Below are 24,754 nucleotides of genomic sequence, written 5' to 3' on the forward strand. Positions count from 1 at the left end.
TTTAGACTAACAATAACACTTTGTGAACAAATAAACATAAATGTAATCCTTTAACCAATAACAAAATATAGCATTTATAACCCTCAAAGGATCTGGAAATAAAGAATCGGCAACCACAACACTTAAATATATGCAATAGTTCAGTGAATATTTGAGAAATCAAGTGTACGTCGCGGCTTCGTGGAATTTCCAAAGCCTAAGAGAAAAAAAAAAAAAAAAAAAAAAAAAAAAAAAAAAAAAAAAAAAAAAATTTCGGGATTTAATCGGTGCTGCTCGGCTCTGCCCCCACTCTTTTCTCTCCGCCACTTGCGATCACATCGCTTCATTCTGGCGTTGCATGTGGAGTTCGTGTGTCACTCAGTCCTCCGTTAGTACTTTAGTGGCTTTGTTCTGTGCTGTGACGTTTAACTGTGCTGTGCTGTGGGTTAATTTAGGGATTAGTGGATATTGAATTGAGAAAATTTGTTCGTTTTTGTTTCTTTTAGTACATTAGTCAAATTGAAGAATTTGGCTTAGTAATAAAAAAAGTGGCAGAATTAAAGACACAATCACTAAATTTGTCAGAAGTCGAAAACTTTATGAAATGAAAGATATTGGAGATTGAGTTGACATTAACCTGACTTCGATAATATGGAAAGTTCTTTGATTTTTAACTAACATTGCATTGAAATCACAGATCCGTTATAAGCTACTTAGTAGTTTTTATTTTGCGTTAATGCTTTCCGTGTAAAACAAAACATTTCATTTAAGTAAAGGATTTATTTACACTGGTTCATAAATAAGTTATAATGGCTGAAAGTGATTTACAGAATAATTTACAAAATTATAAGCTGCAGCTTCAACAGGTAAGTTTACTCAAGCCTGTATCATATGTACACTTAGATAAAATTAGTTTGTTATTACAAGTTTTCTCACAATTAGCCTAGGCCTAATTATGAATATTCAATAGCCCAGGGCACATTTTTGTTAAAATTTTGATTCAATTATTGATTGCCAACAATGAGGAATAGGCCTAGGCATTTTCAATCTTAAATATGTGTAGAATAACAAAATCGTTGTAAGAATTTATATATAGCCTAGGTATTTATCATAAACCATGTTATTGTTACCTTCTCAATAGCCTATAGGCTGTATTCAGTGCACTATAAATTGTTCAGAACTCCTATGGCATGAAGTAATGCAGAATTGAAAAACATTTAGGTTTGGGAAACATTAAATAAGGTAACCGTAAACATAAAGGTATGACAAAGGTAAAAATTAAACTAAAGGCAACAAAATATTAAGTGTTATGTCATTAACCTATTTCAATTGGATTAAAGAGGTTAAGCTAAATGACAGATAATGAGGTTGTAGAACATTTACCCTTTTCATCCATACGTCTGTGTACCTAAATAAATTTAAAACATATAAACGTACAAACACTTGGATAATGCTAGCAACTTGGATGGATTACGTTAGCTAGTATGTTATCTAAAACAATATAGCCTAATGGACATTCCATTATTATGTACAGGACAGTTGTATAGTTAATAATTATATTTATTATTTTTTTAGCCTATGCAAAATTTATTTGGAAGCATAGCTTTACTTTAGTACCATTCAGTATATTGATTGTAAAATGAAATAAAGTTTCAAGTAATAGCATAGCCTATGTTTTAAAGGGCGTTATAGACAAGTCAAAAAAAAGCAACCATCTTAAAATTGCTCTACTTTATACCCAATTTTAATGAATTTAGGCTAATTGGTAAATATGAGAAAAAGCTAGCATTCTTTAGAAGCACTTTGTGATTCAACTTTCATAACACAAAAAAAAATTCACATGAAAATTTATTTTTAATATGTCTAGAAATGGTGCAAAGAACTACATGTTGCAGATGGACCATTAAGGGTTATGCATAGAACACCATTATATAGCTTACAAACATAAGTTTATTTTCACAATAAATTGAATAATACAACAAATTAACTTACAGGAATTAGGTATGCATTAAGCCAATTAATTATTGCATAATAATACAATTTTAACCAAGTATAATGAGTTCCTGAAGATTGATTACTTTAGAAAAGCTGTAATAAATTTTGTAACCAGTTTTCTATTATTTTGGGAGTTCCAAAACATCACATACTGAAGTAAAACTGACTAGGGTACATAGTTTCTTTGGACAAGTGGTATATTGTTTTCCCTGTTAACTTCAGTTAAAAATATGACTCCGATGACGTTATTTTCAACAGAACCTTGAGAAATCCCAATTTATTTATAGCTTCTTTGCTTTTTGTCTGACTTTAAAGTTCTATCAAAAGAAACTGCCAAACTTCGACTTCTTCTTTCTTTACATCTTTTGTTACCAATTCATTTTTCTCAGAGTTGGAATACACATCTTTATAATGTAATCTTGTTTTTCGAAAGGGCTCTTTAGCTAGGCCTATGTCATTTGATTTTGGTCTGCAGAGTGTTGATTGTTTTCAGACCACAGTTCAGATTTACAGTTCTCCCACTAAAAATGCTACCAGTGGTAGCATGTTGAAGCTCGGAAATAATGTCTCTACTGGATGTCCGGAATTTCAGTTCAACATTTTCAATTTTTTCATTTTTTTTAGAAATAATAGTGGCCTTTCCTTTTTTAACTCTAACAAAGAAGTTAGTATCAACTGAAAAACTCAAAAATCAATTTGGTACTTTCTGATTAACAGAGGCCACCTATTTCAAAGCACGCTGCGGCTGATGTGGTTAGGCTATTTAGGTTCACTAACCTTACCTTACCTAACCTAACTGTTAGTATTTATTGTGTATTGCCCACCACAATATGTTGCTAAATCCCGTTTATTATTGGTGGCCTCCGTTTAATCAGAAAGTACCATCAATTTTTTGACCACAGCTTTTTTTTCTTTTTGACTTTATGGCAAGACTTTTTAAAATAAAATGAAAGAAAATTGTTTATTTCCGTTATAATTACAATACCATTACAATTAGTATTAATATATACTTAGTATATGAATTGATAATTAATACATGTACAGAAAATAATTTAAATAACTTATGTTTGGAAATTAGCCTACATAGGCAAGCAGCCTGTCCGTAGGCTGGAGTCATATTATTAATTGATAGGATGTAGATAACAAACTAATCTCCAAGGAATGTACCACTGACATATCTTTCACAGTAAAAGCTATTGTAGTCTCTATTCAATTTAAACATTTTATCGCAATCAGTGTATTACAGTAGCTGTCAATACGGTTTTTCAAGTTTACTGCCGAAGAAAGTTGTGAAAGGAAAATTAAGGTCTAATAAGCGTAAGTTTTAGTAATTTTGTATTCAGTAATGTCTACTGTAGTAGTTAGTCATAGGTTAAACCACCATCAAAAGTAAACGGTCAGTACAAACAAATGTTCTTGACAGTCCAAACTTGGACAGTAAAAAGGTCTCGGCCTCTTCAAGTCCAACATTCAGTAGAAAATTATTAACTTTATGTTTGACAATTTCAATTGACACAGATTCGAATAAACTAAAATAACTAAATTTGTTACATATATTTATAAATAAGGTCCGAGATATTTGAAATGAGTAAGTATTTGAATATGACTTAATTAATGGTAACAGAGGTCCCCACTCTATTAGAGTGCCTAGTATTATAAGAATGTGACGTTAAAGAGAAAATTGATGAAAATGTTTTCTAGTTGTTTATTAATATAATTTTTACTTTTATTCGGACAACTGCTTTACCAAGGCTTTGTCTGCAGGAAAAAAGAACCAAGATCGTTATTTAATATGACAAAATGATATGATGACAAAAAATAATGATAAATTTGATATGAACTTTGATTTTTACCAATCTGAATTGATCTTTACAACAACCAACTTACCCTATAATAATTACAATAATTAGATTAAAATCAAAATGTTGGTAAAAGTTTGACATTTGCATGGAATTTCTGATAAAGCCACTTTGGTGTTATCTGTAATCCACCATTTTTGCAACAGTTTTTTTTTTTTACCGGAAACCTCAAACATTATATTAGTAGAGAATACAGTCTTTATTTTGACTCACTGTGAAAATTAAATATCAGTATGACGATCGGTTTTTTTTTGCTTTTTTTTGTTTTCTGCCTCCCAAAAGGAAGCAATGTCTGCGATAAGGAGGTCACTCTTGTCACTATCTGTTTACTAATCTGTTTATTAGGTTGTATTAGTAGGTAAATACTTATGTACGTATTATAAATACATAAAGTAAGAAGCTGTCCTACATGTTTATCCCTCAAAACAGTAAAAAGTAATTAGATGTTGCATAGTTTTGTTTGTTGCATTTTATAAATAAACACAGCTTTTAAGGCTGCAGCATGATAAGCGTCCAGCACTCGAATGATCCAACTATCGATTAGAACAATTTAAATACTGTCATACATGTTTACTCTGTTAAGTATTAATTGTATGTAGGCTACTACGCTGTTTAAACTTAGTATAAACAAAATTTGTATTATTTTCTATAATCTAAAATGTGTATATTTCTTTTATTTAAAAATATATCTTCACTACAATACAATCTTAAAAGTCTATAACGTAATTCAGTTATATATTATTGTTCCAAATTAATTTAATCATAGTTGAATAATATGTATGGTATTTGAGTAAGAGCTGCGGGAGATACTGTTGTTTATCTATAACCTAATACAAAATAACGTGTTTCGGTGCTATGTTCCAGTAACCTGTTACCGGAGTAGTAACTTGTTAGTATATAAAAATGTAACTCCCTATAATGTAACAGTTAGACTGATAAAATAGTAAAATTATAAACGGGTTAATTCAAATTTACACTATACAACATAATTATTGGGTGCTACTCAGTCCTTATCTACTATCTTTTATTTCGCTGTACATACGTACGTATTATAAAATATAAGTGTTTAAAGATAACCTTTACAAGCGTTCAAGTAGCCTGAGCTTGAATTTGGGTAACACATCTTGAAGGATGGTTCTCTTTTTTTGCCAGAAGTGTGGGATGGCGCCACCGAAGCTGTGCTAATGGACAGGGCATTTCTGATCGGTATTTTCCCGACCTCGGATCACGTCCTAGATTTGCCTAACATGATCTGGTGCCACCTCGCACTTCTGACAAATAAAGACAAACATTCCTCGAGATAGTATCCAAATTCAAGATGAGATCACCTGAGCGCTTGTAAAGGTTATCCGTTATCTTAACTTTGGTACCGATAGTAACGTATTTACGATAATGAAATCTAAACCTACTTATATCGCATAATAACATTCCATAGTGTAATATTACTATTTCTAGTCGCCATGTCCCTGCCAACATCCCTATTACTAATCGTATATCCTCTTTACTTAATTCAAGGAGCACTGACCATCCTTTTGCATAAGGAGAGATAAACGTTTTCGATTGCCTTAATTATGAGGTACTGCTCCAAATTTCGGGTCTCGTCCTATCCGAATCTTTTACGACAGCATTGCTGTAGGAGATGGCCACTCCACAGCCTGGCTAGGTACTAGAAGGTTTTCTGTACCTAATTTTAGCAAGAGTGTCCCGCTTTCTGGTTTCCCTGAATTCCTTCATGGCCTGGCACTCAACCGAAGGTAAACTTGTTTCTTTTTACCAGTTCTTCCAGTGCATTTTTATATTCCCATACTGCAGAGGAGCATGCGTAAAGCGCTTTTAGAACTGCTTAACTGTCTGATAATATAGGTATTCTGCTCCTTTTAGCTTTGATAGTATTAGCCCTTCTGGCACATGATTCATAACTTCCGCTTGGAAAACTGTGGCATGTTTCTCAACTAATAGTAGGCACTAATAGTTTTGTCCCTGGACCATATACCCAAAACCTTGCCCTATGATCTAGGCGTGATCCATCAGTATAGTACTTCTCAAAACACCTTTAGTAGGGTAGGCCTCCTTTCCATTCTATTTTTAATAGAGACGAGATATACTGTATCAAAGGAGTGTATCTTAACCATAATGTCAGAGACATTTATTATTTCAGCTTCAGGTGAATACCTGTGTTATTTTCATGTGTCCTTCTTAGGTAGTCTGCTTAATCAGCTTTTTACTTATAAGCTTCAATGCACATATTGCGCCATCTTCTTCACCTCCTGCCATATAGAGAGTAATCCCAATACTTCTTCAAGTGTCTGTGTTGGACAGGAGCTCACAGCTCCAGTTATACTTATGCATACCAGTCATTGAAGACTGTAGCCTCTTTGCTGCGGTTTTCTGTTCTGCTTTCTACCACTATGGTTTTATTATGGCTTCATAGATCCAGTGTATCATTTTGGGTTTTAGGCCCCACTTATATTTAAAGAGTCTTTGCTGGCCTCAAGAGCCTTTGTTGCTTTGGATATTATGTTCTCGATGTAGGAATTCCAATACCCCCTTCTTGGGGGCACTCTTTCCGGGCTGTGATTGTAACCGATTCCTCTTTGAGCTTTGCGCTAACTTGTCAACTTTTCAAGAGGGGTACAATCCATTTGACAGCATCTGTTGGGACTTCAAACCTTTCCAGTGCCTCCTCCATGTTTTCATAAGTAATTAGATCGAAAGCCCTTCATTGTGCAATAAAAACATTGACCTGGACTTCCTTTTCTTTGAAGGTGTCTTTCACCTCTTCTATTCCAATAAACTGTGGAGTGCGGTAGTGGTGGACTTGCCTTCTGCATAAACATGCTGATATAGACTAAGGGGGTTTTTCAGTAAGGTAACAACATCTCTTATGTGTATATTTATTATTTTTTTCCGTAGTCTTCACCTTGAAGGAGGTTAGGCTGATCGGACTATATGAATTAAGTAGAGAGGAGTTTCTGCCTTTTTTGTGCACAAACACCACTAATGCCATTCTCCAGTTCCTTGGAATATGTCCTAAAGCATAGCTGCTCCTAACATGGTAACGAGGTTGTTTAGAATGATATCCAGCCTTTTTACAAATTTAGACTTCTTTTTGAACAGACTTTGTATGCAAGTAATAGGAATAAAGTGTTTACTGTGTTACAGGTAGAGGCTGCTTTAACTACAGAGCCTGAAAACGAAGAATTACAAAAACTCAAAACTGATCTTGAGGAAGTAATCCAACTGACATGTGAACTGATCAAAACACAGTTGTTAGAAGAACAGAAACTAAAGGGTAAGTAAATAAACATAATTTTCTTTCTGTGTATCTGTATCTTCTTTTAATGTACTTGTTTAAAAGCCTCTAAAGATTATTATCACTGATCCCTTAATAAAGTAGTTTTATTTTCTTATTTAAAAACCTATATAGCTGTATGATTTAAAGAAGCTCTGAAGCATTAAAAGTATAGAATTCAGTGTTTGAAATAGGAATAAAACTGTTTAGTTCGCCTTGTTTGTTATACGCTGTAAGTAAAAAAATCTCCCAATTTTTTTTACCAGTTTAGTTCTTTTGATTTCATTCTAAACGTCTCTAAATGAGGTGAATGAAAACTGATAGTTAAGGATTCTTGCATTATAAAGAGCATTTTCTACATGGCATAATAAACCATAGCATCCAACCCATTCTTTATCTGTAGAAAAGAAAAATGGTATTAAAGGGAATAATTAAGTTACGGGCAAAAAAGGTGAATTCTGTATATGAATGGCTAAATTAAAAAAGATATGGTATGAAGGAAGGTAGATTTCTTGTTATTAGGTCATGCTTAAACATTTTTTAATGTAACATTAAAAAAGAGTATATGACTGGTTTTTTCTTTGTTATTGTAACGCTGGTTGAATAAAAACAGATAATTGGGTATATATTTTTTTCAATGTTCCTGGAGATTGGCAATACTGTGGCCATATATTTAAATGCAGTTTTGATGCTAGAGTAAGATTTTACAAATTGTTGTGAATATAATAGTTAATTTTCTTACTAGAACCAAAAGTGTCCTTTCTTAAGGATATTTACTTTTGGGCATGGCAAGGCAATGATGAGGCCAGGACTTGTATGAAGGTGCTACAGGGAGACACTTGTTCTGATTTTGCAAATAACAATTTTTTACACTGCAGAGCTAAAAAAATGTGGTGCAGATGAAATTGATTTTTCACAAACTGGGCACTTTAATGCTTCCCACTTGAATTTTCTGGATCCTGTTGTTTCCTAAAGGACAAACAACATGCAACTACTAACTTGCATTCATTTTTAGAAAAATGGTTTTAAAGAGAAGTATTTTAGTATTATACGGTCACTCTGTTCCTATCTACTGCTTGCTATTATGTAACATATGTAGGTTGGATGATCTGGCATGAGATCTGAGGTCGGGAAAGTACCTAATGGAAATGCCCCTAGCTATTAGTACGGGCATCGGTGGATCCTGGCCCCACCTTGCATTTTTCTGGGGGGGGGGGGGGAATATCCCTTGATCCCCCACCCAAATTCAAGCTCAGGTCACGTGAGCGCTTGTAAAGGTCAACTTTAACTTTGGTTCTACTAGTAACATATTTATGATAACCTAATCTAAACCTAGTTATATTGTGTAATAACACAATAATAGACAGAGGAGCGACTTCTGTATAATATGAAGTACAATAAAATGTATTTTATCAACTTATTGGACTATTACATATGTTTCGCTTATATAATATACTAGTTAGGCTTTATACTGAGCACAAAGTAATTATAAAACTAAAAAAATGTGGCATTATTTTATATATTTTTTGTGGAACATGAACTAAAATATAATACATTTTTATAAGTTTTTATATATCACAATAATTTTTTTACTTGTGATATAACACAGGTATTTCCAACTATAAACTATTACATCAAGTCGTAGTTATGTTTTTAACATGCACAAAATATTAAAAAATTACAAATGCTTAACACATAGAGTTTTAAAAATTGTTGAAAAGTGTAAAAAGCAATTACAAGAATAATAAATTGATTACTCAGTTGTCCGAAAATATGGTTTTTTCAAAACTACACTAAACAAAACCAACCATACTCTATTTAAAAACAGACATGGTCAATAGTAATCACATGAATTTTTTAAGTAACAATGATTGTAAATAAACACAAATTATCAATGGGAAATAAAACACATAATTCTAAAAACAATAATTCTAATCACATGAAATACAATAAAGGCATTCACAATTCATAAACACAACAAACTATGTCAGTATCATATTAAAATGTTGTGCAACAATTCAATGTAACAAAAATGTATTCTTTGCCTTTTTCAAATATCAAGGTAATAATGCTGTAGCAAAGCGTTTTTCCAAACGAGTATTTCTTAATCATACTCTCTGACACTTTGGTTTTTATTTCAGCCTTAGGAAATTCCTGACTTATTATCATGTTCTGAGGAAGTAGCTTAATCGCCTTATTGCTCAGAAGCTTCATTGCATTTAATGCGGCTTTCTCCTTCACCTCATGCCCCAGAGGATTGTATCCCAGAAGAGCTTGAAGCGCTAAAGTGGACCGTGATTCTTACACAAGTTAGCCTTTGATGACTGTACCCTCTTGACACCTTTACCCACTTTTTTGTTTTACTTTCGGCCACCATATTTAAACAGCATATTTGATCATTGCGCTATAATGCTAAATACCTGGACATTTTCCTAACTTTGAATTGCCGCCATCTTAAAACCCTAAGACGTATGTAAAAAAACACTGTAATTGGTTTAGATTTTTGGCTGTATTGATTAGGGAGGTTTGGATCAGTATAACTCTGCTGTACTTGTATCATGTATAATTTTATAACTAATCACGATTTAGCTTTTTTTTAGTCTTATAAATATGAAAAAAAACACATAGTTCATGTACTTGTTCCTAATGCTGATATACAATCAAACAAATTTTTCATAAAACAGATAACTGGGAAAATATGCAAAATTGTTGTCTCTTAGTCCCGATTGGCTGGTCAATTGTCTTCATATATATTTTTTGTGGTACAAACCAAAGGAAATCCATTGACTAAAATTGAGTAACAGTTAATTTATTTTGCATACACATTTGAACATCAGTTGTTTGTGTATCTATACATTTAAATACTTGTTTGTATCACATAAACTTTTGTCTTTGCCATTGGAGCAGTTATTGTTCAGAGTTGAATTGAGGACATGTTATTATCTGCAATAAGTTTCCTAACCATGCCATGATGAAAGTTGATTAGATAATCAATACTGAAAAATGTCATATATTCGATTTCTGATACGGTCAAACAATGGTCCCTTTTACATTAGAGTGGAGGGTAAGAGTCTAGAACAATCCCGACTGGTCTCTGGTCAATGTACATACCACTGAAGTAGAACAAAAACTAATCCATTGTTATGTATGTTTTAAAAATTGGATATCAGTAATATTTTAATTTTCTTTATCTGGCAGTATGAAATCTGCCAGAGAAGTAGAAAGTGGCTTTAGCAGCATATTGAAATGGTACTTACTTTTCGAATATGCTTCGTATAAGATTCTCCTATCTCTTATCACAATTAATAAGAGTGATTTCTTTTTACAGACCCGTATACTTATTTCTTTTTTATATACATAAATGATACTTTAATTTAAAAGTATGTTTATAATAATCATAAAAGTGATAGTTTTTAGAATTTTGATGTACCAAGTTTCATATGCGAGTTAAAGTTATAAAACAAGCAACTGGTATTAATGTAAAATGTATACAAGTTTTTAATTAGTTTATTATAAATTCTTTGTTCAATAACAGTATTAAAAATAATTCTTTAATTTACAGTCAACTTGCTGATTGCACGAGTTCTTTAATCCCTGGCGTAGATGTATGTTGTTGTAATTAATATTATAAAACTAAAGACCGAGTTATTCTTGCAGAAACGTCCGAAGGTGATTTTGAAGATGCGATATCAGAAGCCACACTGTCAGGCAAGAAACATGAATGGAAGTCTGGAGATCGCTGTTTGGCTTTGTGGAGTCAAGATGGACAGTTAGTATTCTTCTTAATATGTTTTACGTTTACTGTATTGTTATATTAAATTTGCTTTTAAAATAATATTTTTTACGGTATGCATTACTACAATAATGTGTGTATTCAATCCTGTATGTGATTGTAAAAAAATCTAGCATCGGCTCTTTTTTCAAGAGCATGGAAAGCATAACGTAAATAGTAAGAAGGAACAAATACTATCATATTTAATATCTTTTTGAGTGTCATAAATTATTCTAAACTAATAATTGCAAATTATTAGTTTATTATGAAGATTTATTTTAATTTTTGGCATATACTACTATATAATTTTCTTTTGAAAGTATTTTAAAAATTATTTATAAATTCAAGTCATATACATTTCATTCTATTACATTACAAATTCATAGTACAAAGTTAGTAAAAATAAGATTACAGATAATAATACAAATTTGTGATAAACACAATACATAAATTTACAGTGAGTGGGCAGTAAAAAACATTTTTGCCTCTAATTCAATTTTTAAAATGACACACTATTGTTTACATTCTTTATACAGAAAAGCTGTTTGGTACCAGCTACTTATTTTTAGCAAAGTAGACAACTAATGGATTTAAGCAAATATTTGCAAGGTTTATCAAAAAACTGCTAAGCAAATTAAAAGTTTTGTTGGTAATTCAAAAAATATTGCAAATAATCTCATGGATAATGTTTAGGAACATTTTTAGAGTACTTTACAAACAAATAAGGTATGTAACCCAATTTATTAGGCTATATATATATTCTATTTTAGTAAGACATTTTTACTATAAAATTTCTATTTCTATATGATATTATATATTTTTTTAAATTAATTGTAAATGTTATATATATTAAATTTAATTTAAATATCACCACAGTTCACTACACTATTATATAATGCATAATATTAAGTTGCACTTGTGTTAAGTCAAAATAGTAAGAATGCAAATTTAATTTGTTTCACTAATTCTCAACCTCTAAAAATACACAAGAAATTTTCTCCTACTTCACACGAATTTATTCAGTGGTTAAAAAATATTAAATTAGGCAAAATCTTAATAATTTTGTACTTCAATATAAATATAAAATACATTGATTGACTATTTCTTAGTAGGTAAAAAATTAAGAGTTGTGAGCATAAACAGAATTTAACAATTTTGGTATACATGCTTCAGAATGTGATTTAAACTTTTATGAAACTGAAATAATTTGCAAACAAAAATTTGTAACTCACAGATAATCTATCAAATCAGTATGAAAAAGTAATCTTGTTTTATTTATCTTATGTTTTAGAAATCTTTTTATCAGTAATGAATCTTACGTTGCTTTAAGTATTGCAATGTTGTATGGTTTTTAAAAATATGAAAATATAAATAATGTTGCAGATATTACGAAGCCAACATCGAAAGTATTGATGGTGATGAAGTTTCTGTGATATTCGACTCATACAGAAGTGCTCAAGTTACAACTCTGGAATTTATCAAAGAACTACCTCATGGTCAAGAAAGCAATTCCAAACTGAAGTAAGTACTATTGTACTGAGCCTAGATCAATGGCAAATCCTTTTTCGGCCGTAAAGGATGAAATAAAAAGTTGGATGGTTCAGAAATTAGATGTTATACGTTTATTCAATTTTCATTCTAAAATTTAAACACATCTTCACATTAAATGTTGAAAGTGTCTTCTCTGTTGTTGTTTTCTCAATTCAATTAGTCTATCTTATTTTCAAACACACTTTGTAATAAAAGCAGTTGAAAGTAAACATGGCAATTTCCCAATCCATTCATGGATTTGGCCATTTATTGTAGACAGTTACTTTCTTTGTATTCACAAGAAAAAGTCAAGTGTTGACAGATCAGGCAATCATGGAGTCCAGGGCCCTTGTGACATTTTGCAGTCACCAAAATCAACCACAATGAGTATCATTGAAACATAAGATGTATGAGTAGTTGCACCATTTTGTTGAAAGTAACTGATAATTATTTCACCTAACTCAAACTTACTTATGAATGGATTCAGAATTACAGTGCAATATAATTGTGTTTACTGTTTGAAAAATAAGAGAAATAAGTACACATGTCCAGAAATTATAAGACAAACTCTATGTTTAACAGAATTAACCTCAATAACAGATTTATAGCACATTACAAACAAGAATTTTGCAAGTTCTACATAAATAGATTTATGTCCCATCGATTAAAAATGCTTTATTAATAAATTTAATTTTATTTTTGTTTGATTAAAATTATTCAACCATTTGTAATAGTGTTTCTCTTTCTGTGATCAGTAAAATTTTTATCATTCTTACATGACTTTCATTTTGTATTGGAAAAGTTTTAACTTTTTTCTTTTAGCTATATACGCATTTCTGATATAAGAATAAGAAGAATAAGAATAAGAATAAATTTATTTTCTCAGGATAACATAAATACATACAGTAGTTACAGAGCGTGAAAAAAAAAAAAAAAAACAAAACAAAAACTCTCCCAGGTCTGACCTTAATGAAGAAAAAAAAATATCAAATTATACAAACTAAAAAAAAAACCTTTGTCCAAATTGTTAAGTCTTAACTACTATGTACATTACAGCAACTACAATATGAATGTTAATTAAAGTATACATCAGATAAAAGCTAAACAAAATACACAACTAGAGGAAGAAAAACTAATAACATTTTTAATATGTACATATAAAACAATATTTTAAATCCTGAGAAAATTTAGGGCCTCCAAGGCAAGCCTGTTTAGAGGACACAGTGTAATTATATTATTAAAAACTAAAAAAAATAAAAAGTTCAGACAGTTAAATTTAAAAAGAAAAAAGTCCCTATAAGCTATTTTATTGAAATTTTGTAATCATGTGTAAGATAATACATGCTACTGGAATCTATTTCAGGGTAAATTTTGTGGACCATGCTTGGAAAATTAATGAAAATTTAATTCATTTATTCCTGAACCTCAATTAAAACCTCAATGTCGCAGAAAGAAAACAACCATTGTTTTAATGTCTTCAAAAAACAGAATTTTGACTTTTTTAAATTTTATTTCATTAGGAATTTTGTTAAATATTCTTGGGGCTAAAAAAAAGTAAGTTTTAGTAAAAAATGTTTTTTGTGGTTTAGGTGTTCTAAAGTTATTTGCATTGCGAAGTTTAAACCTATACTCATTAATGTCAACATCCGGTAGGTTTCCACTCTTATCGTAGAACAACTTTAAAGTTTTGTACACAAACATAAATCTTAGAGGTAAAATATTAAGGCTGACAAATAGAGGGAATGAGGTTTCAGTTTTAGGATTGTTTACTATAATTCTAATAAAATGTTTTTGAAGTTTCAAAATAGGCTGTAGCTTTGTCTTGTAAGTGCCTCCCCAACACGAAATACCATAGTCTAACCGACTGTTTACCAATGAAAAATAAAAAAGACGTAATATCTCTTTGTCACAAAAATTCCTCAGAAAATAAAAAACTCGTAAATAATTTTTTAATTTAGATTTCAATACTAATATGTGGTTATTCCAGTTTAATTCTCTGTCTAACACTACGCCTAGATATTTAACTTCACTTGCTTCTGCAACCGGTTTACAAGATAAATTGCAAATAGAATTATTGCAAAGACAATTAAAACATTTATAAATAATTGCACCGGCGTCAAAAGGCACTTGACCTCTTAAACTAAAATTAATATAACTTGTCTTCTCAGGGCTAAGAACCATTCTGTTTTTACAAAACCACCACTTTAGCGCTTTGAGATCAACATTCATAGCAAGCTCTATATCACCCCAGCTGGAGCTGGAATAAACACAAAGCAGTGTCGTCAGCAAAACAAGTTATACTACCCTGAAGACTAGCATTACAAAGATCATTGATGTAAATTAAGAAAAGAGTAGGGCCTAAAACTGATCCTTGAGGTACACCACACTTAATTTCACCCATTGCACTGAAAACTCCATTAATTTTTACACACTGTCTTCTAGATTTTAAATAATCTTGAAACCAATTTAAAACAACTCCCCTTATCCCACAGTCAAACATTTTTCCCAATAATATTCCGTGATCAACAGTGTCAAAGGCTTTTTTTATGTCCAAAAACAGCCCACTAACATGTTTGTTTTGGTCAAGTCCCTCAGATATCAATCCAATGAAATTTAAAAGTGTAGTTTCGGTGCTCACGCCCTCTCTGAACCCATACTGATTGCGACTAAAAAAACTCCGTCAAAGTGAGGAAATTAAATCAATTTTCGCTTCATAATTTTCTCTAAGACCTTAGATATGGTAGAAACCAAAGAGATAGGGCGGAAGTTGCTACAAATTGTTGAGGGGCCTTTCTTGTGAATCGGAATAACAACTGCTGACTTCAATTTTTCCGGAAAAACTCCTGTTTGAAAACTTAAATTTACTATAAATAAAAGAACATAACAAATTTTAGGAAATGTGTATTTAATTAAAGTTGAACTGATTCCGTCTAATCCGGGAGACTTGCCATTCTTTAATGAGTTGACAGCGTCTTGCAGGTCCTGTAAGAGTACAGGTTCCAGAAACATAGAACGCATTTCGTAATTCTTAGGGAATGACCCGGCATAAGGCAAAAATTCACAATTTGTCGGTTCTTCAATACTGTCGGCTAAGCTATCAACAACCGTTAGGAAATAGTTGTTGAATTTATCAGCTATTATTTTAGGATCTCTAGTAATTTCATTTTGTCCTATTTCCAATGAATAATCCATTTGTTTACTTTTTTGACCAGTTATTTCATTTAAAATATTCCAAGTTTGTTTTGGGTTTACCTTTGCTTTTTTCAAACAGATTTTTATAATAAGCATTTTTTAGATCTTTTATGTCTTTGTTCAGTTTATTTCGAAAGCGAATGAAAAAAATATTAAACCTGTCACCTTGTTGGTTTCTGTGCTTTTTAAATCTCTTAAACAGTTTATTTCTAAATATGATACGCTTACAGATTCCATCGTTGATCCAAGGTTTCAACTTAACACATTTATTTCTTAGTTCAATTTCAGCTTTACTTGCACTAATCGCAACTTGCAACAAATCATAAAACTTATCAAAAGCATCAGACGCGTTTTCCGTTCCATACACTTGTGCCCAGTCAGTTTGGTCGAGAACATCGTTAAGATATTTATAGTTGATGCGGTATTGTTTACTTGTGCTATCAGCTGTTCGAGGACCGGGTGAGGAGGGGCGCCCCCCCTCAACCCACCCCCACACGGCTGTCAGCGAGTGGTCGGTTATGTGAGCATGCTCTACCGCAGCACTGATCATTGTCTTGTCTTTGCAGGCAAGTTTAAACATAAACATGATCAATGCATGTCTCAGAACGCTCTGCAATTCTTGTAGGCTCATTGATCATCGACTCAAATCCATGACTAGCCATCAACATTTCGTAATCGTCTACTGCACTACTATTAATTAGTAAATTAATGTTCATGTCACCAATTATACAAGCACTTCTTTTTAATTTTAGTTCATTTTCTAAAAATGTTTGTAGCTCAGATAAAAACGCAGGAATAGAATAATGTTGCAACCTGTATATAGCCATAAAAAACCATTCATATGAATCAATTTTAACGGAGAGAACGATAAAACATCTGCTGTTTGAAAATAATTAGTAGTTGAAATAAAATTTACACTTTTTAACAAAACGAGTCATGAACATAGACAGCGACTCCACCAGCTCTATATTTATTATTACATTTTAAAAATAGCGTATAGCCATTAATTTGGTACAGATTCGCTTCGGAATCTTTAATCCATATCTCGGAAAGGAATATAAAATCGGGTCGTCTTTTATAAGAAGATAGGTGTACTAGCAGGCTATCAAAGTTATGCCTCATGCTGCGAATATTTTGATGAATAACCATAAAAGTTCTATCGAAAACAATTTATCTCTTCAAAACTAGTATCATTAATTAAGTTCAATTTTTTTTATTATTAATAAAATTTTGGACTGCCTTTAGAGAAAAATTAAACTAAAATATTACAATACATGTCACAAAAAAATTCATAATTAATTTCATCAATTACACAGCAAATTAAAAGTTATGGAATCAATAATTAAATACATACTTACAATACAAGAATAGTACTAAAGCCTTTCAAGGTCAGCCTGGTTACATACTTGTATGACAGGTGCATTGTCCTCTTTTCTTAGGAAAACTTTTCCTCCCCGGTGCCACACATACTTGTACCCTTTGTCCTTTTTCGCCTGACGAGCGAGCGCATACAACCTCCTCCTTGAAGGTGTCAGTGACTCGTTGAGGTAGATTGTGGAGTCCATAGCCATTCCAAGATGCCGCGTTGAGAGATCCCTCTTCTGATATTAATATCAGTTTCCGGCCAGAGTTTTATTTGAATTTACCAAGACTTGAGGACATGTCATCTGAAATATTGAGTAATTTATTCCCAGACTAAACACTAGGAGAACCACTTTTGATTCACCTGCTATAGAACCCTTACTCTGGAATTTAGCAATCAAATGACGCACTGTATTGCAGTTTGGAATTCTTTGTCTCCAGAAGAACTACCCAGTATTACATTTTTTACAAACTGAGCTTATGTATTTATCATCAGCTTTCAATCCTTTTTTTGACTAAAAAACAACTATTGGGTTCCACTTTGTCGCAGGAAAGTACATTTGAGTACCGCAAATACAAACTTACAAAATGTGTAAAATATATATTCATTAGTTCGTTGTTGCAAAATTTTAAAATATAGACTCAGTTTACCTGTATTATTTTGTATTTGACTGAAATAAAATTGAATCTAAAATGTTGTGCAAATTCAATGCTGTAGCTTCAAGTTCATACTTAGAATTTTAAAGTTAATTTTGAGATGAAAAGAATATAAAATATCTGTTTTGTTTGTAAAACATCATTGAACTAGGACAGATTAAACATTTTAATCATTCTTTAAAATTGAAACCACATTGATAATTTTGAGCAGATTTAAAGTATAGTTTAGTTAATATGTATGAATAGAAATTCTCTGTTATTTCATATTTATAATGTTTTTAGGAAACAACCTCTTTCAAAAATACGAGAATATCAGAAGAAGAAGAAGCAGAAGAAACTGCAGAGGTACAAACAATTGGAAGAAGAAAGAGAAGTGGAAAAGAATAAATGGCTGGCATTTAGCAACAAGGTAATTTACACACCAATTGCAAATAACTTAATACATATCTTTGCTTCAAGTTTTACTGCTTAATATTTTATAGTGCTAAATTTTGATATTTTCAGACTTCATTCAGGTAACATTGAAAGTATCAGTTCCTGCACCCTCTTATGGATGGTATGATTGTTTATTGTTGGTGATGTAACTGTACTTTGGTGTTATCCAGAGGCCACTTGGTTCCTATCTACTACTTGTCATTATGGTATATAAGTAGGTAAATACAAGCATGCAGGGTGGTGCCGAATGATAGCCAGGGACATTTTTAATCGGTACTTTCCCGATCTCAGATTACATCCCAGATTGATCAACTTTCCTGACATCAGATGACGGACGATCTGAGAACGGGAAAGTACCAATCGGAAATGCCCCTTTTCATCAGTGTGGACTTTGGCGCTAGCCCACACTTTTGCAGAAAAAGAAAAACATCCCTCGAGATAGTACCAAAATTCATGCTCAGATCAAGTAAGCACTCATAAAGGTTTATTAACTTTGTTACTGCAATTAATATATTTATGATAACCTAATCTAAACTTACTTACATTGTGTAATAACTAGTAGTAGACAGGGACAGAGTAACCTCCAGATAATACCAAAGTACTAATATGTAACATCATCTCATTTTCAATCATCTGTTCCATTATTTTGGATTGAGCTCAAAGTGTTCGTTCTTAGTGGCAAAGTAAAATTCAATATATCTCTGTATATTTATAACTGTTATGTTAGTAACCATTAGAGTAATGTTTTTGAGTACAAAGGCTGTTACCTTAGCATTTTACTGTATCAATTCTGCCCCTTATTCTTTTTTGGTAAGATCCTCGCATGGGCCAGATAAGGGCTTAACCCATTGCGGATCACTGACGAGCTGGGCTCGTCACGCAGCGGCCGGGCCTAACGGCACGGTGACGAGCTCAGGTCGCAAAAGCGGTCTGCTTTTAAATTTCCCTCTAAATAGTTCTGTTAATGTCTGATAGATCGGGCGATTGTCTTCACTTGTCTATTAAGAGTGTTTAACAACGGTCTACGTTTAGAGTTTTCAAAACTTTTATAAATATCCTACAGATCGCAGTTGTATGTCGAAAGTTGAAAAAATCATTCATATGAGTTTACTCTCTGCTTTTTTAGCGCTTCTGATTGGGTGTTTCCCTCAGTTGTTATTATAATACTTTTGAGGTTAGTGACACAACTAAACGACGCAGACGTACATGTTGGTGGGTTTAGTCTAGACAATGGCCCGGATGTTGCAATCGATTCGCCCGAGCCGCTTTATTTAGACTATGATTCAGTCATCATCCCTGCCACGCCGTAACCTTGCTCTCGTGTTATCGTTCCTACATCACGGATACCCCAGCAGGCCCATGTTCCATCTGAACGAATACCTTCACAGCTGAATTTTCTAGTATACAATAGCGAACGATATGATGTGGCGCACCATTGCTGTTCGTGCGGCCGCTGACCGTGAATTAATTCACGCCCGCTGGTGCCCGCGCGCCAAAATAATACGATCCGCAATGGGTTAACCCTCATTAAAAATACCTCCAACTACCCTTAGTATTTTCCTTAAACGCTATACCGTTAAAATCTGAACAATTTTTTACTGCAAAAATAACTGAATTTGGTATTATTCTGTTCATAATGAACAGTAGAATACAATGATAATAAGTACCTAAGGTAATAAGTAACAATTATCATTTGAATTGTTTTTTTTTATTTGTATTTAAAAAAACGAGGGGGAGTGTGTCTGGAAAATATAGTCCAGTATATAGATTTAAAATTCCAAGCTAAAGGTCACAAATTTATTCTAGTTTCAGAAAATGTATAGTTTTGTGTAAGTTTTTTGATAATTAAATTAGTTTTAGTGCAAAACTGAAAGTACTACAAGAAGCGTGATTTTCGTGTTAAAAAACATACAAATTTGTAAAAATTATTGTTATTATTTTTACAATAAACTAAATAACACTATAATAATAAATAATTTGATTAAATCCAAGATTTTTAATATTGTATGGTTAGTAGAAATCATAATTTTTATAATACGTTTCTTTAAAAAAATGGGTACTTACGTAATGAAACAGTTAATTTAATAATGCTTTTGGGTTTTGTAAAATTTTTATAATAACCTAAAGGTCACAAATTTTGTTTTAAATACATATATAGATATAGAAATATTTTGTTATAAAAACTATAAAATACTTACAAAAACAAAAAAGTGTGTGGAACTAATAGCTATTGTCATAGAACAATTAAAAAACCAGTGCTGTGATCGGCAACTCTTTACCTTTCTAATAGTATATGAATCGTGTTGATACTCGATTGTTCATGTACTATAACAAATGAGATTAAGCGAGTATCTATATCAACGGATATCTGTTAATTGGCGTTTAAGGAACAAAAATAAACAACTGATATCTGTTAGAGGGTTAAAAAGGGATCAGCCCCTTCTTTTTATAAAAAAAAGCAAAATATACATGCCTTCATGGATACGCACTAAAAGTGATTTTGTACATCGTATTTTACTTTTTGCATTATGCCTCACTATTATTTCACAGTTTCAAGTTAATACATTAAAACTACATAAAACTAATATATTAAGACATAGTTTTAAGTCTTTTTTTGTGCTTCCACACAAAATTTATAAATAATCTCCATTTCTATCTCCTCCTATTACTATAAACGTGTAACCTACTACTATAATAAATTACTACCAATATAATGGTTAAAATGATATGTGGTAGTTTTAATGAAATTTAACTAGGTATACTACTTATTATTAATTATTTTTCTTGTCTGTATTATCATATTTATCTGTTATGTTACTTAACACGTTCGTTACCAATGGTCACAGTGTTATTGCCAGCATTAGACACAGAGCCGCTTGGTAGTCAGAGTGTTAAAAGTCAATAAATAACAAACAAAAGCATGTAGAAAACAATCTAATTGTGAGTGTATTTTGTTGCAGTCATCAAAAAAAGGGATAATAAGGAAGAGTATATTTGCATCACCGGGACAACGTGAATGGACGAGTTGGAATTGGAACCTGTGGTGTCAGTGGGAAGGGCATGACAGAATTTTACATCTGCAGAGAAGTGGAGGAAAGGAGTTTAATTATTTGTATCTAAACTTTTTGTAAAAACTAGATGTTAAGTGTACAAAGTGTGATAATAAATTTGATGTTTTTTAAAAATCGTATTACATTGTGTATCCCTCACAGAATTCTGTTTATCCTTAGAACACTTTTATATACACATTATTTAACTTAATTTAATTGATAGCATTCATTTTTGTTACTGAACAATTAACTTTGTGGTTAAAAAGCACAGTTACCTATACAAAAAATGAAACCTTTCTAATCTACCGTGTTAAATTTTTGACAGTTAACCAATGGTGTGGCTTTAAATGTCTGACATTTTTCAAATTATTTTATAAAACTTATTTATATTTAATCAAGGTACTGAATTAAATTTGCAATATATTTCATATAATTTTCAAGTCTGGGTGTGATGAGATACTTTAAAATGAAGTACATTTTACTAGTATTTAACAACACCAAAGCTCACTACTTATTAAGAAACTATTACTGGATTACGCAATATAATTTGATTCAAGCAAGTCTTTATTATCCTTGAGACAATTGTCATGTTGTGGAACAAGCAAAAGTCAAGTAAAGTTCACCGCCTTAGTTCTTTATTTTTTAAATTTTCTGCATGTTTAATTTTTAAATTTGAGAGCTAGTATATCTCTAACGATACAAGGTAAAGCTAACAGTGTGGCACTTAATTCGACACAAACTTTCTCCCATTCTATATTTTATTATTACAGTGGCAATGATACTGACTGGTCCTTGAATAGACCAGCACGAGTTGAATAATCTCCTTTAGAAGCGCTAGAATGTGACATAGAATGAGCGTGATATTTGAAATTTTAGTGAATGGGTTCGCTGAGAAAGTGAGACTTCCATTCCAATTCCATTATTTTGTAGAAGAATTAACTTTTTAGGATCGGTATTAAATTCATGATTGAGCTCTCATATTGCCTAGCCACAAAGATGGCCATGGCTGCCGCAGGTCACCGATTTATGACCTCCTCCTGTCCCTCAGTTCGGCAGGCCATATGTAGTGGCCCTCACCATTTTGCTGTTCAGCTCGTCAGGTCACTGCATTTGGCCCACTATATTGCACAGTTATATAATTTAATCCTTATCTAGTTGTGGCTTCAAAGTGCTGCAATCTCTCGACCAAATAAATAACCTATAAATAAATTAATATTTCTCTATTTGCAGCACGTAGCATAGTAAAAAATTGCTCAGGATTATTTCTTTATCCATGAGTCAGTGTCACTGCAACGTATCCCATTATATATTAAAATACTAGAGCATTTTGATGGAGACGCTCAAATTATAATTTAAATCACATATTACTTTATTCGTTTAAAAGATTCAAGAGTCAAGAAGCTTTATTGTCATTAAATACAAAATTGTATAATAGACATAGTCATAAACATAGTAAGCATGTACTATAATACTAATATAAACTAGATTACACTAAAATGTTTTCCTTTAAATTATTAACAAAATTTGTGGTCTGAGGAAAAACATTAATCTAGTGGTAGAAATTAAAATTGTATCAAATAAAATACATAATTTATTAAATAAAAATGCACAAAAGAGGAAGATAAAACAACTTGGTACTATCAGTGTGACTAGAAAGCTTCAACGTTAACACTTAAAATTTAAACAATTAAAATGATCACTTAAACAATACTAATAAATAACAAAACAAAGTTACAGACAGATAATTAAAAAAATTTAAAAACAACAAAGTTTACAGTTTAAAATATTAAGGTACTTGTATCACAAGCAAAGAATTCATCAACAGTGTATAAGGGAGTTATCTTAAGCCAATTCTTAAGAACAATTTTAAATTTATTGATAGTTGTTGTCCATACACTATCAGGTAACTTATTGAAAAGCTAATCCTCCATAAAACAGTGACTTTTTTAAATTTCTCAAGTCTTGCAGGAATTAAATTCAACATATGTTTGGCCCTTGTGTTGTAGTTATGAATGTCATGACGCATCTCATACTCATTCAGATTTTCTTTAACTTTAACTAAACAATAATATATATATATACATAGATGGTACAGTCATTATAAAAACTCTTTAAAAATTGGTCTACAAGATTCTCTACCCTTCACATTCTTGATCAACTGTAAAGCTTGCTTTTGCCACAGGAAAACTCTTTGGGCTCCACTACTGTTGCCCCACAGAATTATTCCATATGACAGAAGTGAGTGGAAAAAGGCTAAATATGATGTTAATAACATATATCTATTTGCACATAAACTTAACCTACGCAATAAATAAGTAACCCTAGATAACTTTGTACATAAACTACTTGTGTGAGTATCCCAACTAAGCCTGTCATCCAAATGAAGCCCCAACTTAACCTGTATATTTGTTACAGCAGAGCTTAAACTAAAAAAAATATTTTCAGTTTTATTAGTGTTTATATTTAGATAATTTGCCCTAAACCATTCAAAAGCAACCCTCATAGCATTACTCTGTACAATGTCAAGGTTAGTTAAATCTTTTCCAAAATTGAGTAAGGTTGTATCATCTGCATATAAGACAGACATACAGGGTACATTAAATGCAAAATCATTTAAGGCTACAATAAACAAAAAAGGCCCAAGGACAGAGCCTTGAGGGACACCTATTTTAACAGTTTTAAACTCAGATACATGAGAGTCTTGAGCTACCATTTGCCTTCTATTATTTAGATAGGACGTCATTAATTATAACTCTCTACCTTGTATACCATACCATTGGAGTTTTCTTAAAAGTAAATCATGAGATATACTGTCAAATGCTTTAGACAGGTCAATTAATGTGGCAGATAATGTTTCCTTATTTTCGAAGCTTCTCAAGATTTTTTCAACAACCAATTCAACCGCTTTTATAGTGTTTTTACCAGACAAAACACCAAACTGCTCTTTACAAAGAAGTTTGCTCTCCAAAAAGTAATTATATAATTGCTCTTTCATACAATATTCAAGAATCTTACTAAATATAGGTATTAGTGAAATCGGGCGATAACTAGAGGGGCATGATTTATTTTCCTTTTTTGTAAACCGGTATAACTTTGACCACTTTATAGTCTAAGAGCCAGCGACGCCCAGGCATTCGTTATTTCATAAAAGCTGACAACTTTTCAGTATACGAGTACTATACAGGTATAAACGTACCTTGAGTATGGAGCCTGGGTCGCGGTGGCTTCGGCAGGTGACAGGTAGTAAAGGTGAGTGAAATCACAGTTTAAATTCGTAATAGTGTAAAGCTCAGTTTTTTTACATTTCAGCATTAAACAACGATAGAAAGCTGCATGTGCGATGCCGGACACTTAGTATAGTTCCAACCCCCTGCCAGGCACACCTAAAGTACGATTAATAAAAATAGTACGTTCGTCATATTATAAAACCTGAAATTTATATATGTTATTAGGGGAACTATAAAAAGATGTTTTCTCAGTTCCCAGACACATTCTATGGTTCCTTCATGCAGCCAGACACCTCAAAAGTTACTCGAGGTACGTTTATACCTGTATAGTACTCGTATACTGACAAGTTGTCAGCTTTTATGAAATAACGAATGCCTGGGCGTCGCAGACTCTTGCTCTATTA

General features: G+C 31.9%; 1 protein-coding gene across 1 annotated transcript; it reads left to right on the forward strand.

Moving 5' to 3' along the window:
- The first annotated feature begins 339 nt into the window (after positions 1 to 339).
- Positions 340 to 21,252, forward strand: LOC124373713 (survival of motor neuron-related-splicing factor 30-like). Its single transcript, XM_046832057.1, is given in 8 exon segments — positions 340 to 845; positions 6,996 to 7,125; positions 10,783 to 10,894; positions 12,281 to 12,418; positions 17,921 to 18,047; positions 21,034 to 21,078; positions 21,080 to 21,142; positions 21,144 to 21,252. Coding segments are annotated over 8 exon segments (708 nt in total). The 5' UTR covers positions 340 to 788; the 3' UTR covers positions 21,180 to 21,252.
- Positions 21,253 to 24,754: the final 3,502 nt, after the last annotated feature.

The sequence above is a fragment of the Homalodisca vitripennis genome, unplaced genomic scaffold (assembly GCF_021130785.1).
Source record: "Homalodisca vitripennis isolate AUS2020 unplaced genomic scaffold, UT_GWSS_2.1 ScUCBcl_6217;HRSCAF=13319, whole genome shotgun sequence".
NCBI lineage: Eukaryota > Metazoa > Arthropoda > Insecta > Hemiptera > Cicadellidae > Homalodisca > Homalodisca vitripennis.